General features: G+C 39.8%; 3 protein-coding genes and 2 non-coding genes across 9 annotated transcripts in view; 4 read left to right on the forward strand and 1 right to left on the reverse strand.

The window, feature by feature from the left end:
• The window catches only part of LOC115679635 (uncharacterized), a 92,307-nt gene extending 83,836 nt beyond the window's left edge, over positions 1–8,471 (forward strand). The window contains exons 2-12 of the mRNA XM_056314124.1: positions 1,785–2,024; positions 2,754–2,795; positions 2,871–3,015; positions 3,712–3,941; positions 4,729–4,786; positions 5,473–5,550; positions 5,678–5,766; positions 6,098–6,179; positions 7,017–7,202; positions 7,279–7,421; positions 7,979–8,471. Coding sequence (XP_056170099.1) covers positions 1,837–2,024; positions 2,754–2,795; positions 2,871–3,015; positions 3,712–3,941; positions 4,729–4,786; positions 5,473–5,550; positions 5,678–5,766; positions 6,098–6,179; positions 7,017–7,202; positions 7,279–7,419 — 1,239 coding nt within the window. The 5' untranslated portion in view covers positions 1,785–1,836 and the 3' untranslated portion in view covers positions 7,420–7,421; positions 7,979–8,471. The remainder of the gene's footprint in view (positions 1–1,784; positions 2,025–2,753; positions 2,796–2,870; positions 3,016–3,711; positions 3,942–4,728; positions 4,787–5,472; positions 5,551–5,677; positions 5,767–6,097; positions 6,180–7,016; positions 7,203–7,278; positions 7,422–7,978) is intronic.
• LOC115683423 (small nucleolar RNA R66) lies at positions 255–332 on the forward strand. The gene has a single exon (XR_004006013.1). It is a non-coding gene; the product is annotated as a small nucleolar RNA R66 (small nucleolar RNA).
• LOC115683415 (small nucleolar RNA snoR118) lies at positions 449–539 on the forward strand. The gene has a single exon (XR_004006011.1). It is a non-coding gene; the product is annotated as a small nucleolar RNA snoR118 (small nucleolar RNA).
• Positions 8,472–9,336: 865 nt separating the features above from the next.
• LOC115679610 (pentatricopeptide repeat-containing protein At4g01400, mitochondrial) lies at positions 9,337–13,550 on the forward strand. 5 transcript variants are annotated; one of them, XM_056313877.1, is made up of 4 exons: positions 9,337–9,478; positions 10,342–11,862; positions 12,963–13,067; positions 13,236–13,550. In XM_056313877.1, exon 2 carries the CDS (start codon positions 10,355–10,357, stop codon positions 11,792–11,794), a length of 1,440 nt encoding a protein of 479 aa, XP_056169852.1. In that variant the 5' UTR covers positions 9,337–9,478; positions 10,342–10,354; the 3' UTR covers positions 11,795–11,862; positions 12,963–13,067; positions 13,236–13,550. The 5 variants fall into 5 exon arrangements, with proteins under 5 accessions (XP_056169852.1, XP_056169863.1, XP_030459098.2 ...); XM_056313888.1 differs by having other exon boundaries at positions 12,963–13,002; XM_030603238.2 differs by lacking the exon at positions 12,963–13,067 and having other exon boundaries at positions 13,194–13,550.
• A 47-nt stretch (positions 13,551–13,597) lies between these two features.
• LOC115679644 (2-alkenal reductase (NADP(+)-dependent)-like) lies at positions 13,598–16,827 on the reverse strand. Its single transcript, XM_030603295.2, has 5 exons — positions 16,500–16,827; positions 16,155–16,332; positions 15,387–15,553; positions 14,803–14,885; positions 13,598–14,192 (listed from the first exon to the last, which is right to left on the reverse strand). Exons 1-5 carry the CDS (start codon positions 16,764–16,766, stop codon positions 13,814–13,816), a joined length of 1,074 nt encoding a protein of 357 aa, XP_030459155.1. The 5' UTR covers positions 16,767–16,827; the 3' UTR covers positions 13,598–13,813.
• Between the last annotated feature and the right edge of the window lie 956 nt (positions 16,828–17,783).

The raw sequence follows: 17,783 nt of genomic DNA on the forward strand, positions 1-17,783 counted from the left end.
GGGGATCCCTCCGGTCGGGCGTGTCGTCGCTAGTGATCTGAAGGGCCGTCCTCCGTCGTTGACGTCGAGAGGAGGCGCAGAGTGTTGTGCAGGGAAGTTGAGTCGCTTCGCCTCAGCTCTCTCCTACCGGGCGCAGTGAATAAACACCCTGCAAAATCTCTCAACTCTGTTTCCCCTTCGTCGTCTCTTTGTGGGTCTCTCTTTATTTTAGAGTGGGGGGGTCGATCTTGTTCTTGAACAGTGGCGGGGGGGTTTCCGATGATGGCATGGAATCTTTGAGACCTGATTGTCTTGTGACTTGATGACAACTACAAGCATTTTTGGCTGAGGATCCCTTTGCTGTTCCAACTTTTTCGAAAATCTCTTTTTGAAGGTGGGAAAATGTTTTCTTGGACGATTTTGCTGCGTGATATATCTGGGTCTTTTTTTTGGGGGGGGGGGGGGGGATTCAGATGATGCAATGTGCACTGGGCTCTGAGGCAGTTCTTAAACTGCCGATATTGATGGACAATCGCAGCCTAGAAAGCTCTGTCTGATGATTCCTCCTTACCTTGAACTATTGTTTTGTCTGAGTTTTTAATGGCTTGTAGCTGTTTCTTGACGATGAGAGAAGTTGATGTTCTCTCTCAACGATTATACAAGGATGTCTGTCTCGACTAGTAGTTTGGGAATGTCACTCCATGCGAGCACTGAGCAAGTGAGCAGAGTCAGCTCATGAAGCATATGGTTGGTTTGCAGAGAAGGATATTACATGGGCTTAAAACATCCTAGTAGAATCATAGAAATGCAGTTGGGAATAATAACTGGATTTGTCCTCGAATATGACTCAATTTGCATAATCTAAACTCGTTCGCGCTCGATCCAGTATTAACTGTCTTGCTCGAGCTCGATACTTCAACTCAACTTCACACTTAATTTCGAGTTAGGGGCAAATTCTAAACATAAATTTTGACCCTGCTATTAAGACTAGTTCCGAAAAGTTGAAATCGGAACCGCCCGACCCCGACCAAGCATCAGCAGAAAAGAATGTCCCTGATCGCGACCAATTCCATGGCTCCTCAGCTTCACAGTCCAATTACATGATCTGTTTGGCTTGTTTGCTCGATGAATTGAACAGGAGCAGACCCTAATTGGAAAAGGAGATGCTTCTGTACTGGTTCGATGGGTCCGGGATCATAGTATACATACTAAAGCAGAGAAGCACCAACTCCACAATCTGACTCCATCCCCACTGCACGGCATACTCACATTGGATCAATGAAACTTCCCATACTATCTTTTGCCCTGATCAGTCTCTCCCACCATAGAGACTATGCTGCATAGATTCTCTGAACGAACACGACATCTTGAAAGAATGGAAAACGAAAGGGTGTGGATCATCATGTACAAGGACTTGGAGGCCGATCTCTTGGATATCATTAAAAAAAACCAAAACATGAGCGAAGAAACTAGAAATGGGCAATTGCAACTTATAGATTAACTATTTTTGGGCAATGAATTTTCATTCATTCATTTTTTGAAGTGATACAAGCAAGTTTTTCGTGAAACAAAGAATGACTAAATCCATAAATTCTCCTCTAAGTTCTTGCAAGACAATTTATGTGTGGCCACAAATTGCATCGAATGACTATGCGCAACACATAGCGACAAACAAGTCAAGCCGGTTCGGGTTCAGACTTCAGGCATGCCCGACCCGAATAAAACGATTCGGGTCCGGCCCATTTTGCTCATCCGGGCCTGAGCAGCGATTGTGAGCAATAGAGGAAATCCATCAGAGGAGGAAGAAGAAGAAGAAGAAGAAGAAGAAGCGGGGGGAGACCCCGACCGCGATCGAAGATGCGCGCTCAATTTCGCTTCTCCTTCCTCTCGCGAATGGCGACCGCATGGTGGATCTTGTTCTCGGTCGCGTGTTGTCGGAACGGTTTCGCCGGCGCTGCTCCTCCGCCGTCCTCCGCCTCCTCCGCCGCCGAGACCTCCATGCACACCAACAACTGGGCGGTCTTGGTCTGCACATCCCGCTTCTGGTACGGCGCCCTTCATCTTCCTGAATTTGCAATGTTCGATACTACTTCTTATCTGAATCCGGCAAAGGTGATGTACTGCGTGCGATTACCGAAACGGTCGGTAACGGAGCGTGGAGTTAAGCGAATTGAGCTCCCTGAATTAGCTCGACAGCATGATGAAGATGATCGTTGCGTCAATCTGCTTTTTTGTTTTCTCGTGAATTGTGTGTCTCTATTATGGGAATGCTGGGGTTTTGTGTGGGGTTAAGCTAATTGATCTTCCATGAATTGGCTGTCTCTCTCTCTCTCTCTCTCTCTCTCTGCTTTGATGATCCACGTGCAGTGTATTCTTGATTTACGTTTTTGACGGTCTGGACAACTTGATGTAATGTTCGTAAGCGCTTGATGAGACGATAACAATGAGGATGGCACCTCAAATTTTATGTCTAAATTTTTACTGTGTTTCTTTAGCAGAAAACTGGTCGTGAAGCCAAATAACTTTTTAGATATGTTCGTCCCATGGGTTTATGATCGGTCATAATTTGGATTTTATGTGCTGACATAGTTGTTCGAGTTTATCAGAGTAGCATTTTCCATTTTATCTTCTCTATTAATCCTCAATCTCATTACATTGCACAACATGTCGCAGATTGAGGTAGTCTTGGACAGTTTATCTATGAACAGCAACTTCATTCCTCAGTCTAGAGCAAGGTTGCCACTTATATTGACCCGTTAACTTTTTTGGTTCAGGTTCAATTATCGGCACATGGCCAATACTTTATCCTTATACAGGTTAGCTATTTTATTTGCAGAACAAACTCCTTGTGGCTTTCTTTATGATTTCCATCCTTATCGTTGATTTTGCAGGACAGTGAAGCGGCTGGGTATACCCGATGAGAGGATAATACTGATGCTTGCAGATGATATGGCCTGTAATTCCCGCAATAATTATCCTGCACAAGTCTTCAACAATGAAAACCACAGGCTTAATCTGTACGGAGATAATGTAGAGGTGAATTTGTCTCCACTTTATCATTTGCGCTTTTGGGCTTCTAAGCCTTATAATTTAAAATCCTGCCATTTTTTTCCATAAATGTTATGGAGAAGATATGAAAGCCACATGAAATGAAAAAAATTACAGTGAAGGTACTTTAGAGATTTGTTTGTATTATGGACCTTTTCATTCTTTCCCTAAAACGTGTATATAGTGAAATAGTTAGCTTCCCTTTATACGGGTTATGTCATGCATGCCCATGCATACCTCAAATCTAAAAGCCAGGCTTAAACTTATAGATCAAGCTCGGCTTGGTTGCTGATTCAATTTGGACTTTTTTGGTTTTCTGTCTAGTTAGTTAGTATGTGTCCTACAGTGTAATTTGATGGCTCAAGCGGTTAATCCAGCGAACTTCATTTCTTTACCTAGTTTGTTGCACGTGCTAGATCATTTGTTGTTTACGTGGTCGTATGCATTAATTTATTGTTGCTTCTTTTACTGACATTTTAAAGTTGCACAATTTGTGTGGGAACAAGATGCCACTCTATGTACATGCAATGTGTTATGTGACTATTAAGAAGCATATTAACATGCCTTTTGGTCCATCTGTTACATAGTGGAAAATTTTTTTCCTTTTATGGAGCCAACATATATGTCCTGGTTCTACAAAGGGACTATGTTTATGTCAGTCAATGTTAACTGAGAAGTTTCCAGGTCGATTATCGAGGTTATGAAGTTACTGTTGAGAACTTTTTCCGGGTGTTGACTGGGCGTCATGAAACATCCGTTCCAAGATCCAAGCGTCTTTTAAGTGATGAAGGAAGCCACATTCTTCTTTACATGACAGGGCATGGTGGAGATGAATTTTTAAAGTTTCAAGATTCTGAAGAGCTACAGAGTCATGATTTAGCTGATGCAGTAAAACAAATGAAAGAGAAGCGCAGGTTAGATGATTGATCGATTACATTTAACTAATCATCTATGCATATGGATTTATTTATTTTTTTGTTGTAAATAAACCACTCCATTAGCCATTGAATAGTTCTTTATTTTTCTAAATAAGGGTTCTAGTATATAGGAAAATATAAATTATCCAACAAAGCTAGGACAATGAAAGTATGTAAAGAGCCAATGATAATAAGTATATTAAGAAGGATAAGGAGAAACAATTAAAATGAGGTAAGACCCTCAATCTAATGAGAGACGTCCATCTGTTCAATTATTACATGTTCTGAACATCGGAAAGGAAGGACCACCCTTCAACTTGTGGTGATATCTCATGTTTTTTTTAGGTACTTTTTTGGCAGTCCTTTTATCAAGATGGATTCTTGATAGCTTTTAAACAGATAAATAATCTTATGCCCTTTCATTCTTGTAGAGTTCTCAAGGTAATTTGGACAAAAGAGGTGATTGTTCTGGAATATTTAAAATTTAGGTTCACTTCCATTTAATTGACGCCCCTTGAGACTATTCTACTCGACTGAGCTCCATATTCAGACTTGACATTGTTAAGAGTTATAAAATATGTTGTGCCTAGCATCTTCATTCCTTGTGTCATTTGAACTTATATCGCCAGTTTGACATAAGGGCCTTCTCAAAGAGCTAGTTTGGTCCTTCCTTTCTACCATTGGAACGGGCTTCATTGGGTTTTGTCATATCTGTCTTATAAAAACTGATCATTTCACTATTTTGTCTGGAGATGTTTATGGTGTTTAATCATTTCTATTGTAGGTTTAAGGAGCTACTTATAATGGTGGATACTTGCCAAGCTGCCACTCTCTTCAACCAGGTGTGTGATTGTCCTAAAGGCAGGTTATTTTTTCCTTTCTAGGGTATCACTATGACCGTTAGACACGTTAGTGCATCACTACCATTCAGCCTGTTAGAATGGTTGGGGTTGTCTTTGATGCTATAAGGTATCAGATTCTTGGGGTGGGGGGCTTATCAGATTCTTCCGAGTCCCCTAATTGATTACATTCCTTGCAAGCATTTGCTTTTTTCTGATGATTTTTTTATCAAACATCTGGATCACTGCATTATCATGTCAATATCGCTGTTCAGTATTCAACTGAAGAATGAATTTTACACCTTTGCACCATTTGAATTGAATTTATTAGGTTAGATGAAGAATAACCAATGTGATCGTGAACCTTCCATTTTTAGTGAAAATGAAGCTTGAAAGTTCAAAGAAATATACAGGTAGACTACGATTTGGAATGTTGGATCCTATTGAAGTTAGTAACCATGCACCTTATTATCGTACTAGAGTGAATATGGCATCCTCATACTATTTAGCTTCCATGGCATCAAACATGTTATTTTGAAGAGCATTTCATTCTAAAATTGTTTTGAGCGTGCGTGCTTGTGTGTGTGTGTGTGTGTGTGTGAGAGAGAGAGAGAGAGAGAGAGAGAGAGAGACAGAGAGAGAGAGAGTTTCTTGTCACTTATAAGTGAAATGTTCTTTGAATGTTGCAGCTTCATTCCCCAGGAGCTTTGGCTATTGGAAGTAGCAAGAAAGGAGAGAACTCCTACTCACATCACATGGACTCTGATGTAAGTATATTGTGCGTATTCATTTTTTGGTCAGTGAATTACTGGTGTGATCCAGTTCGTGCATTTTTCTGTTAATAATAGATGGATTTGCTGATGCCCTTGGTATTGTTACTGTCTCTGGAGATAGGTTGGTGTTTCAGTCGTGGATCGTTTTACCTTTTACACCCTTGCTTTCTTTGAGAGGCTGAATATGTACGACAATGCTTCACTAAGCAGGTATCTGCGACAATGCCACTGAAGTAGATATTAGGCAGTTTGTTTTTGTGGCTTTATGTTGTACTTCAAGCTCTATCCTTTTTGTCCTTCCTGGTGTCCATGATTTTTTTTTCCGACCCAATGGTACTTCTAGACATCACAGTATTGTGTCTCTATCAACTATGATTTACAGATGATATTTGATAGTATGGTGGAGGTTTATTGGACTTCTCATTTAATCTTTGAAGGTCCTCCTAAAATGTTTCATTATGCGTATGGCCATATTTGTGCAGAATGATTTGGTTTATATTTGGTAAATTGATCTAAAGCATAATCTTTGGTTGCTTTCCAGCCTTTTCAGTTCGTACAACCCTAGTTTGTTGATGTCCACTGCATATTACAGAACAGATTTGTATCAACGACGTCTGGAAGAGGTATGAAACTATTTCGTTGTTTCAATATTCTTAGATCATTTCGGATCCTTCTATTTGCTCTCTTGGCTGAGTAAATGCATGAGGTTTCTTGAAAATGTAGACATTTGATTCTATGATGTCTATTACCTGATTTTAAAATTTTAACTTCGAATATTTTTTTCCCTTGGTTGTGTTAAGAGCACATGTAATTGCCAAGTCATGGGGAAGAATTTTTGTAATACTCCCTCTCTCACTTGATTGTGAGTCCCACAAGGTGGACTGTATAGTGAGGGAGGGAATATTCCCAGAATGTCTCATTATTTCCACAAGCAGTACCTACTACATTTGATCGGTTCAGCTGCTCTTCGTCAGCTTTACTGCCATACTGTCCTTCAAAGATTGCTTTTCATTGCCTAAAGTCTGAAGCAAATATGCAATTGCATCTGTGGCTTTTTTGCAGTTTTGGAACAATCTATCTAATGTAATTTTGTGCAAATGGTGGTAACCAAAATCATTGCAGCTTAATACTACAGTTACTTCGACCAAAAAAATAAATAAAAATACTACAGTTAGTTTGAAAGGACATGCTTTTTTGGTGTTAAGCTGATTTTATGTTCCATAAACATGAACGAAATAATGAAATGAATCACTGGGTCCTGGGGGTTGGAAGGTTAAGAGAACAGGGAACTCTTTGGAAACATCAGACTATAAAGTTGCATTAGAAGTTTTTTATATGAGTGGCTTATTCTCATTCTTTTTTCCGACTTTAATCATATAAAATTTTTAAAATTTATTTTATTTAATTGGAGTGTTTTAAGCTCTCTCTCTCTCTCTCTCTCTCTCTTTCTCTCTCTATAGGTGCCTGTGACGAACTTCTTTGGTTCAGTGATGGAAACGATCTACACTGATTCACCTTACCGAACTCCCCAAAGAAAAGAATCCCATAAAGGTGATACTAAAATGTCTCCAGACCAGTCCATTGAGGATGAGAAGGGACAAATTACACGTAAAGCGGATCTGGTTGACAGTGGTGACCTAGACAAGGTATATGAAATTGATTAATTTAACATAGATTTTATGTTGATATAGGTGATTTAAATGGCAGTGGACATGCCTGCAGGTTCAACAGGGTCTTCTTGGATATATTTGGAGTGATCTCCATATTAAGTTGGAAAGTTTTGGCGATGGAGATACCTTAGTGTACTATGGCATGCTAGCGTTGGTTTCATCTTTGGCAGTTTCTACATGGATATCCTTGTGAAGGTAGAGGAACCCTTCTATGTGCTACTAAGTTGTATTTGCTGTTGACGGGACTTGCTGCATCTGAAATTTCAATTTTTTGACAGGCTGTTGATGCGTTAACATCACTTTGCATGCTTTTCCTCTCCATTTTTTTCCAGTGGATCTTCTGATTTTATTTTTCTACTTGCTTTATCTGGATCCTCTGTTCAATACATATTTTATTTCATGAGTATTGCTGAAGTCTAGTAGTGATTAGAAAGGAAATGGTTGTCTGGGCCCAGTTGAGATACTCCAGGCGTAATATGGAAACAACTCATATTCATTCTGTGTAAATGCCAAATAGGTAGTGCTTACCAGAGGATGAAATCTGTTTGATCCCATTAACAGACCTAACTTCCATCATGGGACTTATAGTGCTTTCCGCTCTATTCCAAGTTAGGCTACCCTGCCAATTTCTGAGTTTTGCTTCTTCTGGCTTCAAAGATGGTTTGGTTGGCCGGGATGCCTCTTGCCTGCATTGAAATGGCTGAACTTTGGTTTCTGAAATGCCTGATTCCAGTTTTAATTTTCCTTGTCAGGTCTCATTGTTCACAATGCATTCAGCGCGAAGAATCTTGCATGCTGGTGGAAGGCCAAGACTTGTGAGGGTAACGATAGATGTTCACATAGCGCGTAGAGTGGAGAAAACGAAAACCAGCAGCATCAGTCAGGTGTGAAGCTCCATGAGAGAGTCGCTGACCACCAAGCTGGCACTCTGATTCGTGCTTTCATTTAGCCCGGCTGTATGCACCGGAAACTTTTTCCTTGCAGGACGCATATTGTACCCCAGGTCTAGTCTGGCGATTGCAACGATGTCATCACATTTTGGTTTGCTGTGAAGGGACATAAAATCTATGCTGCCACAAAATTTTCACGGAAGCCCCTTTTTATCGCTTCTCCTTCTGTGTGACATCTCCTGCCAGAACCTTGTAATTGTGCGATGTAGACTGAAACGAGAAAGGCTTTCTAGTTTGGCTAGTAACGTTTGTATCCCTCTTAAAAATGTCTATGGTCATGAACATTTTTTTTAAACATTCAGTGTGGTTCTCGATTTTTATTTTTGTTCAATCTAATTCTCGAACTTTCAAAACTCCACTCAATATGGTTCCTTCGATAAGTGATTAAAATTAATTGGTAACTTAATAGGTTGATAATACCGTATAAAAGTTGGTAATTTCCAAAGGCGTTAATAAGCCAGAAAAATAAATGTCAGTAGATTACCACAGTAATTAGTTATGTTTTGAACTTATCAATGCCTGCAATAAATAAAAGTTAGAGTTTATCAAATCCTCTTTATAAGTTACTAACGAGTGGCTGGATATGCAAGTTGATTGTCGATGTGTTTTTACCAACGCTATTTGATAGCCGACAACAATCTCAACAAGACAAATGTACCAGCAAGTCCAGCACCGAACTTGGTTCCATTTGATACATAGCCTGGTGATAAACCAAAATCCAGGACTTTAGGTCACTAATAGATGGAACTGCCGTCAAAAGACTTGTTAGCAGATTAATAGATCACTTCGAAATGGCATACACATCACACATTCTGGATCAAATAAAGACTCTGGATTTCTAGCAAGCCACTTTTGCGTTCATTTCATTAGGGATTAATGATCTTTTAACAATACCTTCTAAGGGATGGTTAGTACAAGACGTTCAACAAAGTTTGATCTTAGAAAAAACACCATCACTATGGGAATGTACATGCAGTAGAAAAATTACATCAATCCATTGAGGAATGGTATGTAATTAACCAAAATCCAGGACTTCAGGGGAGAAGGAGCGGAAAGCAGAAAAAATGAATGAAAAACAAAACAAAACAAAATCAAATCAAATACATATATACATATATATATACACAGACCTTATTACAAGACATTTTAATACGACACACTTATCATTATTGTTCCAAGAATGGGAAAACTTCATAATCAAAAACCGAAGCCGGCACCACCAGACCACCTGCGGTGTGGGCACTCCCTCTTTCAAGTTTCAACTGTCTGTTGATTCTCTTCGGGCGCGCGCACTCGTCCCGAGTAAGATGATACATGATTGTTCATCCCTTCTCTTCTTGCTTCGCATCTCGTCCTCTTGTTCCAATTGTTGTTGTCTCTCACTGCTTGATTGATCCGGCTGCCTCTGTATGCCCTTCGCTTCTCTTTTCATCTCTCGCACATCACCTGTTCGACTGAATTACCCCTGGCAATGAACTACGCCCAATAAAGATGAATTATGTATTCTTGCTTTTCCCGACGTTGATTATGTACGGTTCTAGCTTCTCCGGCTGTCATTCTCGTCTCCCCTTCGTTATTTGTGTTGCGTGGTTGATTTCTTGATTTCTGACGTTACCTTCGCTTAAGAAGCTGCCCCAACAAGGACATTGAGGTAAGACTTTCGTGGATTGTCAGCGCAAGGTTATAATTTTTATGAAAAGATTAAGAAGCCGGAAGGCTGTTGTATTCTCAATGGGCTCTCGCAAAAATTCAATTGGAAAAACACGATATGTCGTTTCTTGCATAGTAGAGTCTTGTTAGCATGGATCGCTTCAAGCACTGGTTTCTGATATGGTTTTTACTTACACTTTTGCATGGGCTTAGTTGGGTTTAAATATAAAGCAACATCTGTTAACTCTCTCGGTCACCAAATTCAAACTTACCTTTCTGTTGAGGATTTTGAGTGTGTCGTCCCATGGTTTCGGTTTGACCTATGAAACAATCTAAGATTTTAGAGCTTCCTAGGACATTAGAAGAAAACAGGCTTCAGTCTTTTGAGCTTGAATTAGTGGGTCATTGGTTTTATGATTTTCAATTTCTGAATAAGAACAAGTGTGAACTCTGTTCTTAGGCATGATGCATGTTTGGCACACACAGATAACTGAAGTTTTCCATACTTTTGACAGATGCTGCGGATTCATGTTCTTTTCCTTGAGAGACACTATGATCGAGAAGGTATTTATGCGCCGACCACTTCACGGGCTATCCAAAAGTTCAACTCTTCCTCTGTCCTTCATCCTTTGGCGAAACCCTCTAGTACATTTCTCTTCTTCTGAGTCCAGCGACCCGCAATCTCAGATGCGAAACAGAGAACAAGAGCGTTCTAGTTCCGGTTACTTTATTGGGTCCCCTGCTCGGGTCCAGAAGCTCATAGCCTCTCAATCAGACCCCCTCCTTGCAAAAGAAATCTTTGACTTTGCCTCTCGTCAACCGGATTTCTGCCTCTCTTATGCTTCCTTTCAAATTTTAATCCTCAAACTGGCCCGTGCAAAGCAGTTCACCCTCGTTGATGATGTTATCATTTGCCTTAAATCCAGTTGTCACTCTATCACTCCTTCTCTCTTTTTGAACCTTATAAAGATCTATGCGGATGCGGATATTCCTGATAAAGCCCTTAAGATCTTCTACACTATGCTTGAGTTCAACTGTAAGCCTTCTCCCAAACACCTAAACCACATTCTTGAGGCACTCGTTTCTCACCGGAACTATATCCGCCCAGCTTTTGATCTCTTCAAGATTGCTCACAGACATGGGGTCTTGCCAAATACTAAGTCGTACAACATATTAATGCGCGCGTTTTGTTTAAATGGTGATCTTAGTATTGCCTACTCTTTGTTCAATCAAATGTTTAAGAGAGACCTTTTTCCAGATGTGGAGTCGTATAGAATTTTGATGCAGGGGTTGTGCAGGAAAAGTCAAGTTAATACAGCAGTTGACTTGTTGGAGGATATGCTCAATAAGGGCTTTGTCCCTGATGCCTTGAGTTATACTACCTTGTTGAATGCTTTATGCAGGAGAAAGAAGCTTAGGGAGGCCTACAAGCTTCTTTGTAGGATGAAAGTCAAGGGCTGCAACCCTGATATTGTACATTACAATACAGTTATATTAGGGTTTTGCAGGGAAGGGCGTGCAGCTGATGCTTGTAAAATACTTGAAGACATGCCATCAAATGGCTGCATGCCGAATTTGGTGTCTTATCGCACATTGGTTGGTGGGTTATGTGATCAAGGAATGCATGATGAGGCAAAGACTTATGTGGTGGAGATGGTATCAAAGGGTTTTTCTCCGCATGTCTCAGTTTCCCATGGCTTGATTAAAGGCTTCTGCAATGTTGGTAAGATTGAAGAAGCTTGTGGAGTAGTTGAGCTGCTGCTAAAGAATGGGGAAGCACCTCACAGCGATACCTGGCTCATAATTTTAGACATGATATGTGAGGAAAATGATAAGGTGAGAACCCAAAATGCTTTACAAGATCTTTTGAGGATAGAGATAACACGCCACACAAGAATAGTTGATGCTGCTGCCTATTTGGAGGGTTATGTGATTGGGAAGATACGAGCTAAATCAAGGAGACGGTGAATGTTCTGGTACACTATCCATCAATTTATATATGAGATGATATCTGGTGGAACCCTATTCTTCCAAAGGTATGAACACGATCCCATGGTCGATATTTATTTTTTTGAGCTGTTTTACGTGCACCATTCCAGTGTTTTTCTGCTGTCCTGAACCGGTCCTGTCGTCTTTCTTTTTCCATTAAAACACTTTAAATTACTAATGATCATTAAGGTTCACAGTTCCAGAATTTGGTTTTTAGTGAAGTAAATGATAAAGGCCACATTAGCATTGCTGATTAGAATGCTCTCCATTTTATTCAGCCAAGCTTGCTGTCAAGATTTTTTACCTGGTTGAACAGGCAGACAATGTTTTCAGATTTAGACTGGAATGGCTAGTTCAAACAGGTGAACCGACGTCTTTATCATCAACCCTCTGTTGTCAAAACTCAGATTGAACCTAACAATGATAGACGGAGCCTGATTCAGTTGGGTCTTGTGTGAAGGTGAAAGATGCATGTTAAGGTTATCTCAAATCCCACACTCTCTAGGAAGTTGCTGAAGGTGCCTCATCAATCCAATTTATGTCCTGGTTGAAGTATATATCAGCCTTGCTTGTTTGAGTTTATTTTGTCCTTGTCTCAACATTACAAAAAAATAAATAAATTAGTGTTTCTTTTTACTCACAGACAATGCCATCCTTTTTTTCGAGTCTGTCCAAGCAATCACTTCATTGTCTAAGTGGGTACGTTAATAAATAATGCTAAAGATAGGAACACTAGTGTCGATACTATCTCTTTTCATTATATAATAGATGGGCAGATTGAGAGCAGCGGAACAAAATCTTTACCTCGTTGTATGAATGCATTCTGATAGCTCGAGTGAGCGGTAAGTTGTGTTGCCAATTACGAAGAGTACATTTATAGATTTTGTCAAAATAGGAGATGACTTACGAGTTGCCAATTGATGTACTCATGATCAGACTAGGTGAACTGGTTGACTCACCAACTGGATCCCCTCCAGTATTTTTCGCTCCTATCCTAGTTTTGAGCACAGTGGCATAAATTTAATTTTGCATCTTTGCCTTTAACTATTTTGTTTATGCTTTTGAGTCTCCACATAGCTAAGACTAGAAGAGAGAACTAGTAAAATCTTTGACAGTGTTCCTAATTTATGTACTTTGTGCTTTTCAGGTGGGTCTTGGTTTCACCATCTTAGTTTAGTTTGAAGTAGGTAAAATCTTGCCCTTCCAATATGGTTCCCTGTAGAAAGAAGAAAAAACTTCTTGTTTGGCTCAGGTAATTAGGAGAGTGAGACACTGCTTATTTTAAGCTCAATCTATTAAGTTTTGTAACATGGGATGTTTTGCCTTTCAATGAAACTTGTTGAACCCTATTCTATTTCTGGCATTTTATTTTTGTCAGCATGAAAATAATCATGGACATTCTTGCTATTAATTTGGACAGAGACAGGCAGGTGAGGCTGTGGCCAATTTGCATGTGATGCACTACTCCGTGGCGAACAAGTTGCTCCATATTTAGAGACATCATCGGCAACTCTTCTGTATATTGGGACCATGCTGAGAGATTGAGCCTGAAACATGCTCAAGATGGCGAGATATTTCGTGCAGAACTGTGGCTTGTTGGAAAGTCTTTTTTGATGGTTATTAGAAGTTCTGGGATGGAAAGTACGCAATTTTGGTGGAGGCGAAGCCATAGCCATGTAAATCAGGGTGTAATATGGCAATTTTTTGGTATGCCAGAGAACTATATTTAGTAAAAGGAATATTGTAAATTAACAGAAGTCAGTTGATCGAGTACAAAAGACGTTCGATGATGAAAAAACAGAAAGCTCTTGCCTATTTATCAATTCCCTATGATTGTCAGAACCAAATAATGGGTAATTATTTGGACTCAATTGGTAAGAGCTATGCCGTTACAATTTCAAGATCAATCTTTCAGGCATTGCCCAATTACATACTATAGTAGCCGCATATGATTACGGAATATCTGTGAACAATTCCAAGAGCCTACTTATCAATTACTTAATCTTGACCAACTCGAACCACTTGTTTACCGACATTACGCCCCTTAAATAATCCCATGAGAGCGCCTGGACAACTCTCTAGCCCTTCAACTATGTCTTCCACGTACACAATCTTCCCTTCTCTGATGTAAGATATCGCCTCATCCAAGAATTTAGGGTACAAGTGATAGTAATCAGCTACCATAAAACCTTCCATCCGCAACCGTTTATACACAATAAGCATAAGATTTTTAACCCCGTCAGGCTTATCCATGTTATATTGCGAGATCATTCCACATACTGCTATCCTGCCGTGGAGTCTCATGTTGAGCAGCACTGCATCGAGCATTTTGCCCCCGACATTCTCAAAGTATATGTCAATGCCTTCAGGAAAGTACCTGCCATGCCCGCTATTTCAGTATCCGCCCTAGATATTTCGATGAACTACAGTGACGGATACAAGGACATCGAGCTGTTTAAAACTAAATACTTTCGAAGCCATCTATAGTCAGGAAAATGGAATGCTTATATTGTATGTGAGACATGGCACATTCATCTAGACGCAGTCAGGTATCTATCCTTCACTAATGAATAATTCAGTAGTGTTTGTAAATAATAGAAAACACAATGATGTTTTCTACAATAAGCTAGTGAAGCCAAGTGGAATAAACTCCGATGTATCTGCTCGTTAGTAACGACCGTTCTGCTTCTTGACGGGACCAGATAATGGGCAGGCACTACTTAGTTCATTAAGCAAGAACCCACTAATATAATTACACTTTTTATAAAGGATTATGTCAACGGGCACCCATGAGCACTGCTTAAGTAACTGATTAAAAAAATTTTGCACCGACTTTTATGTGGAATTAGTATTTGGAGATTGAACTATTCCATATTGAATATGCTAAAAAGTGACCATTTTATTAAAATCTCTTTCCAGTTGCTATTACAGCTGATAATCCATTATGATTTCAGAATCTTCATGAGTGTCCAGACTAATGTTCTAACCTTTTCAAAGCAGCATCCAGATCCTGCTCCTTACTGTAATTGAAGGCCTCATCAAATCCACACTTGCTTTTCAGCAAATCAACCTATCGAAAAGGAAACATGAGCGTAAGGAGAGATCTCTGAAATTGCTTCTGCTTAGTCTTCTTAACATGTAAAATCAACGCACTCAACCCTCCAAATACAAGTGAATGCCAGGAAATTCCATGACACTACAGGCAATGTGAGATGCTTGGGCCCAGTGGATCTTCGAGAACCTCATGCCCCGACTTTCACGAGTAAACTAAAGCACATATGAAGTTACAAAGTTAAACTAAATACAAAGTGCTGTAATGAGGGGAGAATGGAACAAGATGGAAGTATAATGTAAGTTTGGCAACAACTTCAAATATCTGAAGACAAGTAGCCCGTCAATCTCTTAAGAGCTGTTTCAAGAATGATCAAGGATAACGTTAAATTTCTCGTTTTATCAGTTACTAATTTCGCATAAAAGTTTGTGTATATGGACAATGGACTTTCTCCGAGTATGATCAATGTTCTAAAAAGAGTTCACATAAGGGCACATATAATTTGCTAAATGGAGATACCTTTTCATCACTACCAGCACTACCAACAACATAGCAGCCCTTCAGTTTTGCAAGTTGACCTACAAGGTGTCCTACTGCACCAGATGCTGCTGAAATGAAGACATATTCACCCTTCTCTGGCGAACATATCTCATGCAAACCAACATAGGCAGTCAAGCCAGTTGCACCTACGAAACAAGGCATTTCAACATGGAATCAGAAACTCAAGTTGCGGGGAAAGTGAGAAAATTGCTAAGCTGCTGTCTTGTTTGCAAAATTGCCTGACAAACAATGGATTACACCATATACATGTCAATACCAATGGACAATAAATATCAGGCATTCTTTATGCACTTTTCAGCCATCTTTTGTAAACAGCAGAACCAAACAGATGAATTTGATCCAGACTTCAGTGAAGTCAACAGAATGCTAGAGAATCAAGGTTGACCATAGACAATCCTCGCATGTCAGTGAGGAACATGCTCACAATCATTTTTCCTCGGGAACTTGAACCGTTATAAAATGATTTCAACAATGCATTTATAGCATGTTTATTAACACAACCCACTCGAGTATATGCCGGCCTTACACTCAAAATACAGGAAGCAGACATAACCACATCGACTAAATAACCAAACAACAGGAAAACAAACAGGATGTGTATTAACCAAACCATATTATCACAAAAGCTTAAAGCTGTTGGGAAACAGGCTATTGATGTATATATAGCATAAAATTGCTTAACGGGTATGATAAGCCAAAAGCAGAGAGATGTGCACGCATTCATACCCAAGATTCCAAGGTAATAGGAAGGCGGAATATCGGTTGTCTGTATCTTGAAGAGGGTTTCAGGTGTTGTGATGACACTGTACTCCTCCCACCCAGTAATTCCCCTAACCAAGTCACCCTTCTTGTAATTTGGATGACCAGAATCCACGACTATTGCCACTCCATTCCCAGTCATCACCTGCAGTTGTTTTTGCCAAAACAAACCATGTGACTCCCATTTGGCTTCCCCAATTCTCTGTTTTCAAACTTTTGATTTTTTAAAAATGCAACAGACCCTGAAGCTGTGCACCGACACTCATAACTCTGTCAGTACAAATTCAGAGAGAGAGAGAGAGAGGAACTCACAGAGCTGGGAGAGAAGGAAGAGAAGTAGGAGGGATGGGGTTGAGGCCTGTGCATGCGCAGACGCATGTAAGGGTCGACGGACAAGTAGATGTTCTTCACTATCACCCCACCGGAGCCATCCTCCACCTTCAACCTCACGTCGCCGGTCTTGATTTCGAAGTCTGCTTCTTTTGGGAAGCCACGGACGTAGTCCTTCAGGATCACCTGCTTGTTCCTCACCACCACCACCACCACCCCCTCTTCTCCTCCGCGCAGGCTCTCCATCATCAACCCGACTCTCTCTCTCTCTCTCTCTGTCCCTCTGTGAATTGTGTGACTGAGACAGTGGGAAAGTGAGCAGAGGACTAGATAGTATTGACCGGGACCTGATCATGAACCCATCATTTTTCAGAATTTACGTGTTCCACGCCCTTGATTTTTTTTTCCCAAAAGATCGATTACGTTTCATGTGACTTTCTTTAATGGAAAAATTACTCAAATGATCCCTAAACTTCAATTCAATTTATAATGTGATGCTTGAACTTTTTGATACGTATTCAATTTAATCTCTGATTATGTGAAAATATTTAATATTATCCCTGAACTTGAATTAATGGAAGGATAGCATTAAACATTTTTTTATGATCCACGGACTAATTTGAATATGTATCAAAAGTTTATGTGTCACATTAAACAAATTAAAAGTTCAGAGACAATATTACACATTGAGTTAAAGCTCAGAAACAACGTTGAACTAATAAAAAATTCAAGGATCATATTGCACTTTGTGTCGTTATACCTTCTTTAATTCAACAGCCAAAACAGTGACCATGTTCTAACAAAACAACTTAGGTGAAATCAGCATAATTTAGGTCAAATTCCACGCTACAAATATTGCGGAAAGAATATTCATATCAATCAAGTTTATATTATCCGTTTATCACGTGGGCCTTATCGTAAGACTCTCACGGTTAATAGTTAACGTCATATTGACATGCAAGATTTACAGATCATTTAATAACTTCTCTCTATGATTGAATTTCACAACGCAAGGCAGATCGATTTAAATGTTGTGATACTAACATGGCGAATGAAAAGAACTCTGAAAAAATGATCCTTTTATTGTCACATAGATTGTTCCAGTTATACTGACTGGACAAGAGCAACATTGATCCATGACTCTACTCTGGAACAAAGTAGATCAACACCAAACACAGATCTCGTTCTCTAGCTACACTACTACAACTTGTTTCCCAACATTGTTGCCGCTGAAGAGTCCGACAAGAGCCGGAGGCCCTCGCTCGA

The sequence above is a fragment of the Syzygium oleosum genome, unplaced genomic scaffold (assembly GCF_021117445.2).
Source record: "Syzygium oleosum isolate NSW1041296 unplaced genomic scaffold, Sole_v2.1 Sole_v2.01, whole genome shotgun sequence".
NCBI lineage: Eukaryota > Viridiplantae > Streptophyta > Magnoliopsida > Myrtales > Myrtaceae > Syzygium > Syzygium oleosum.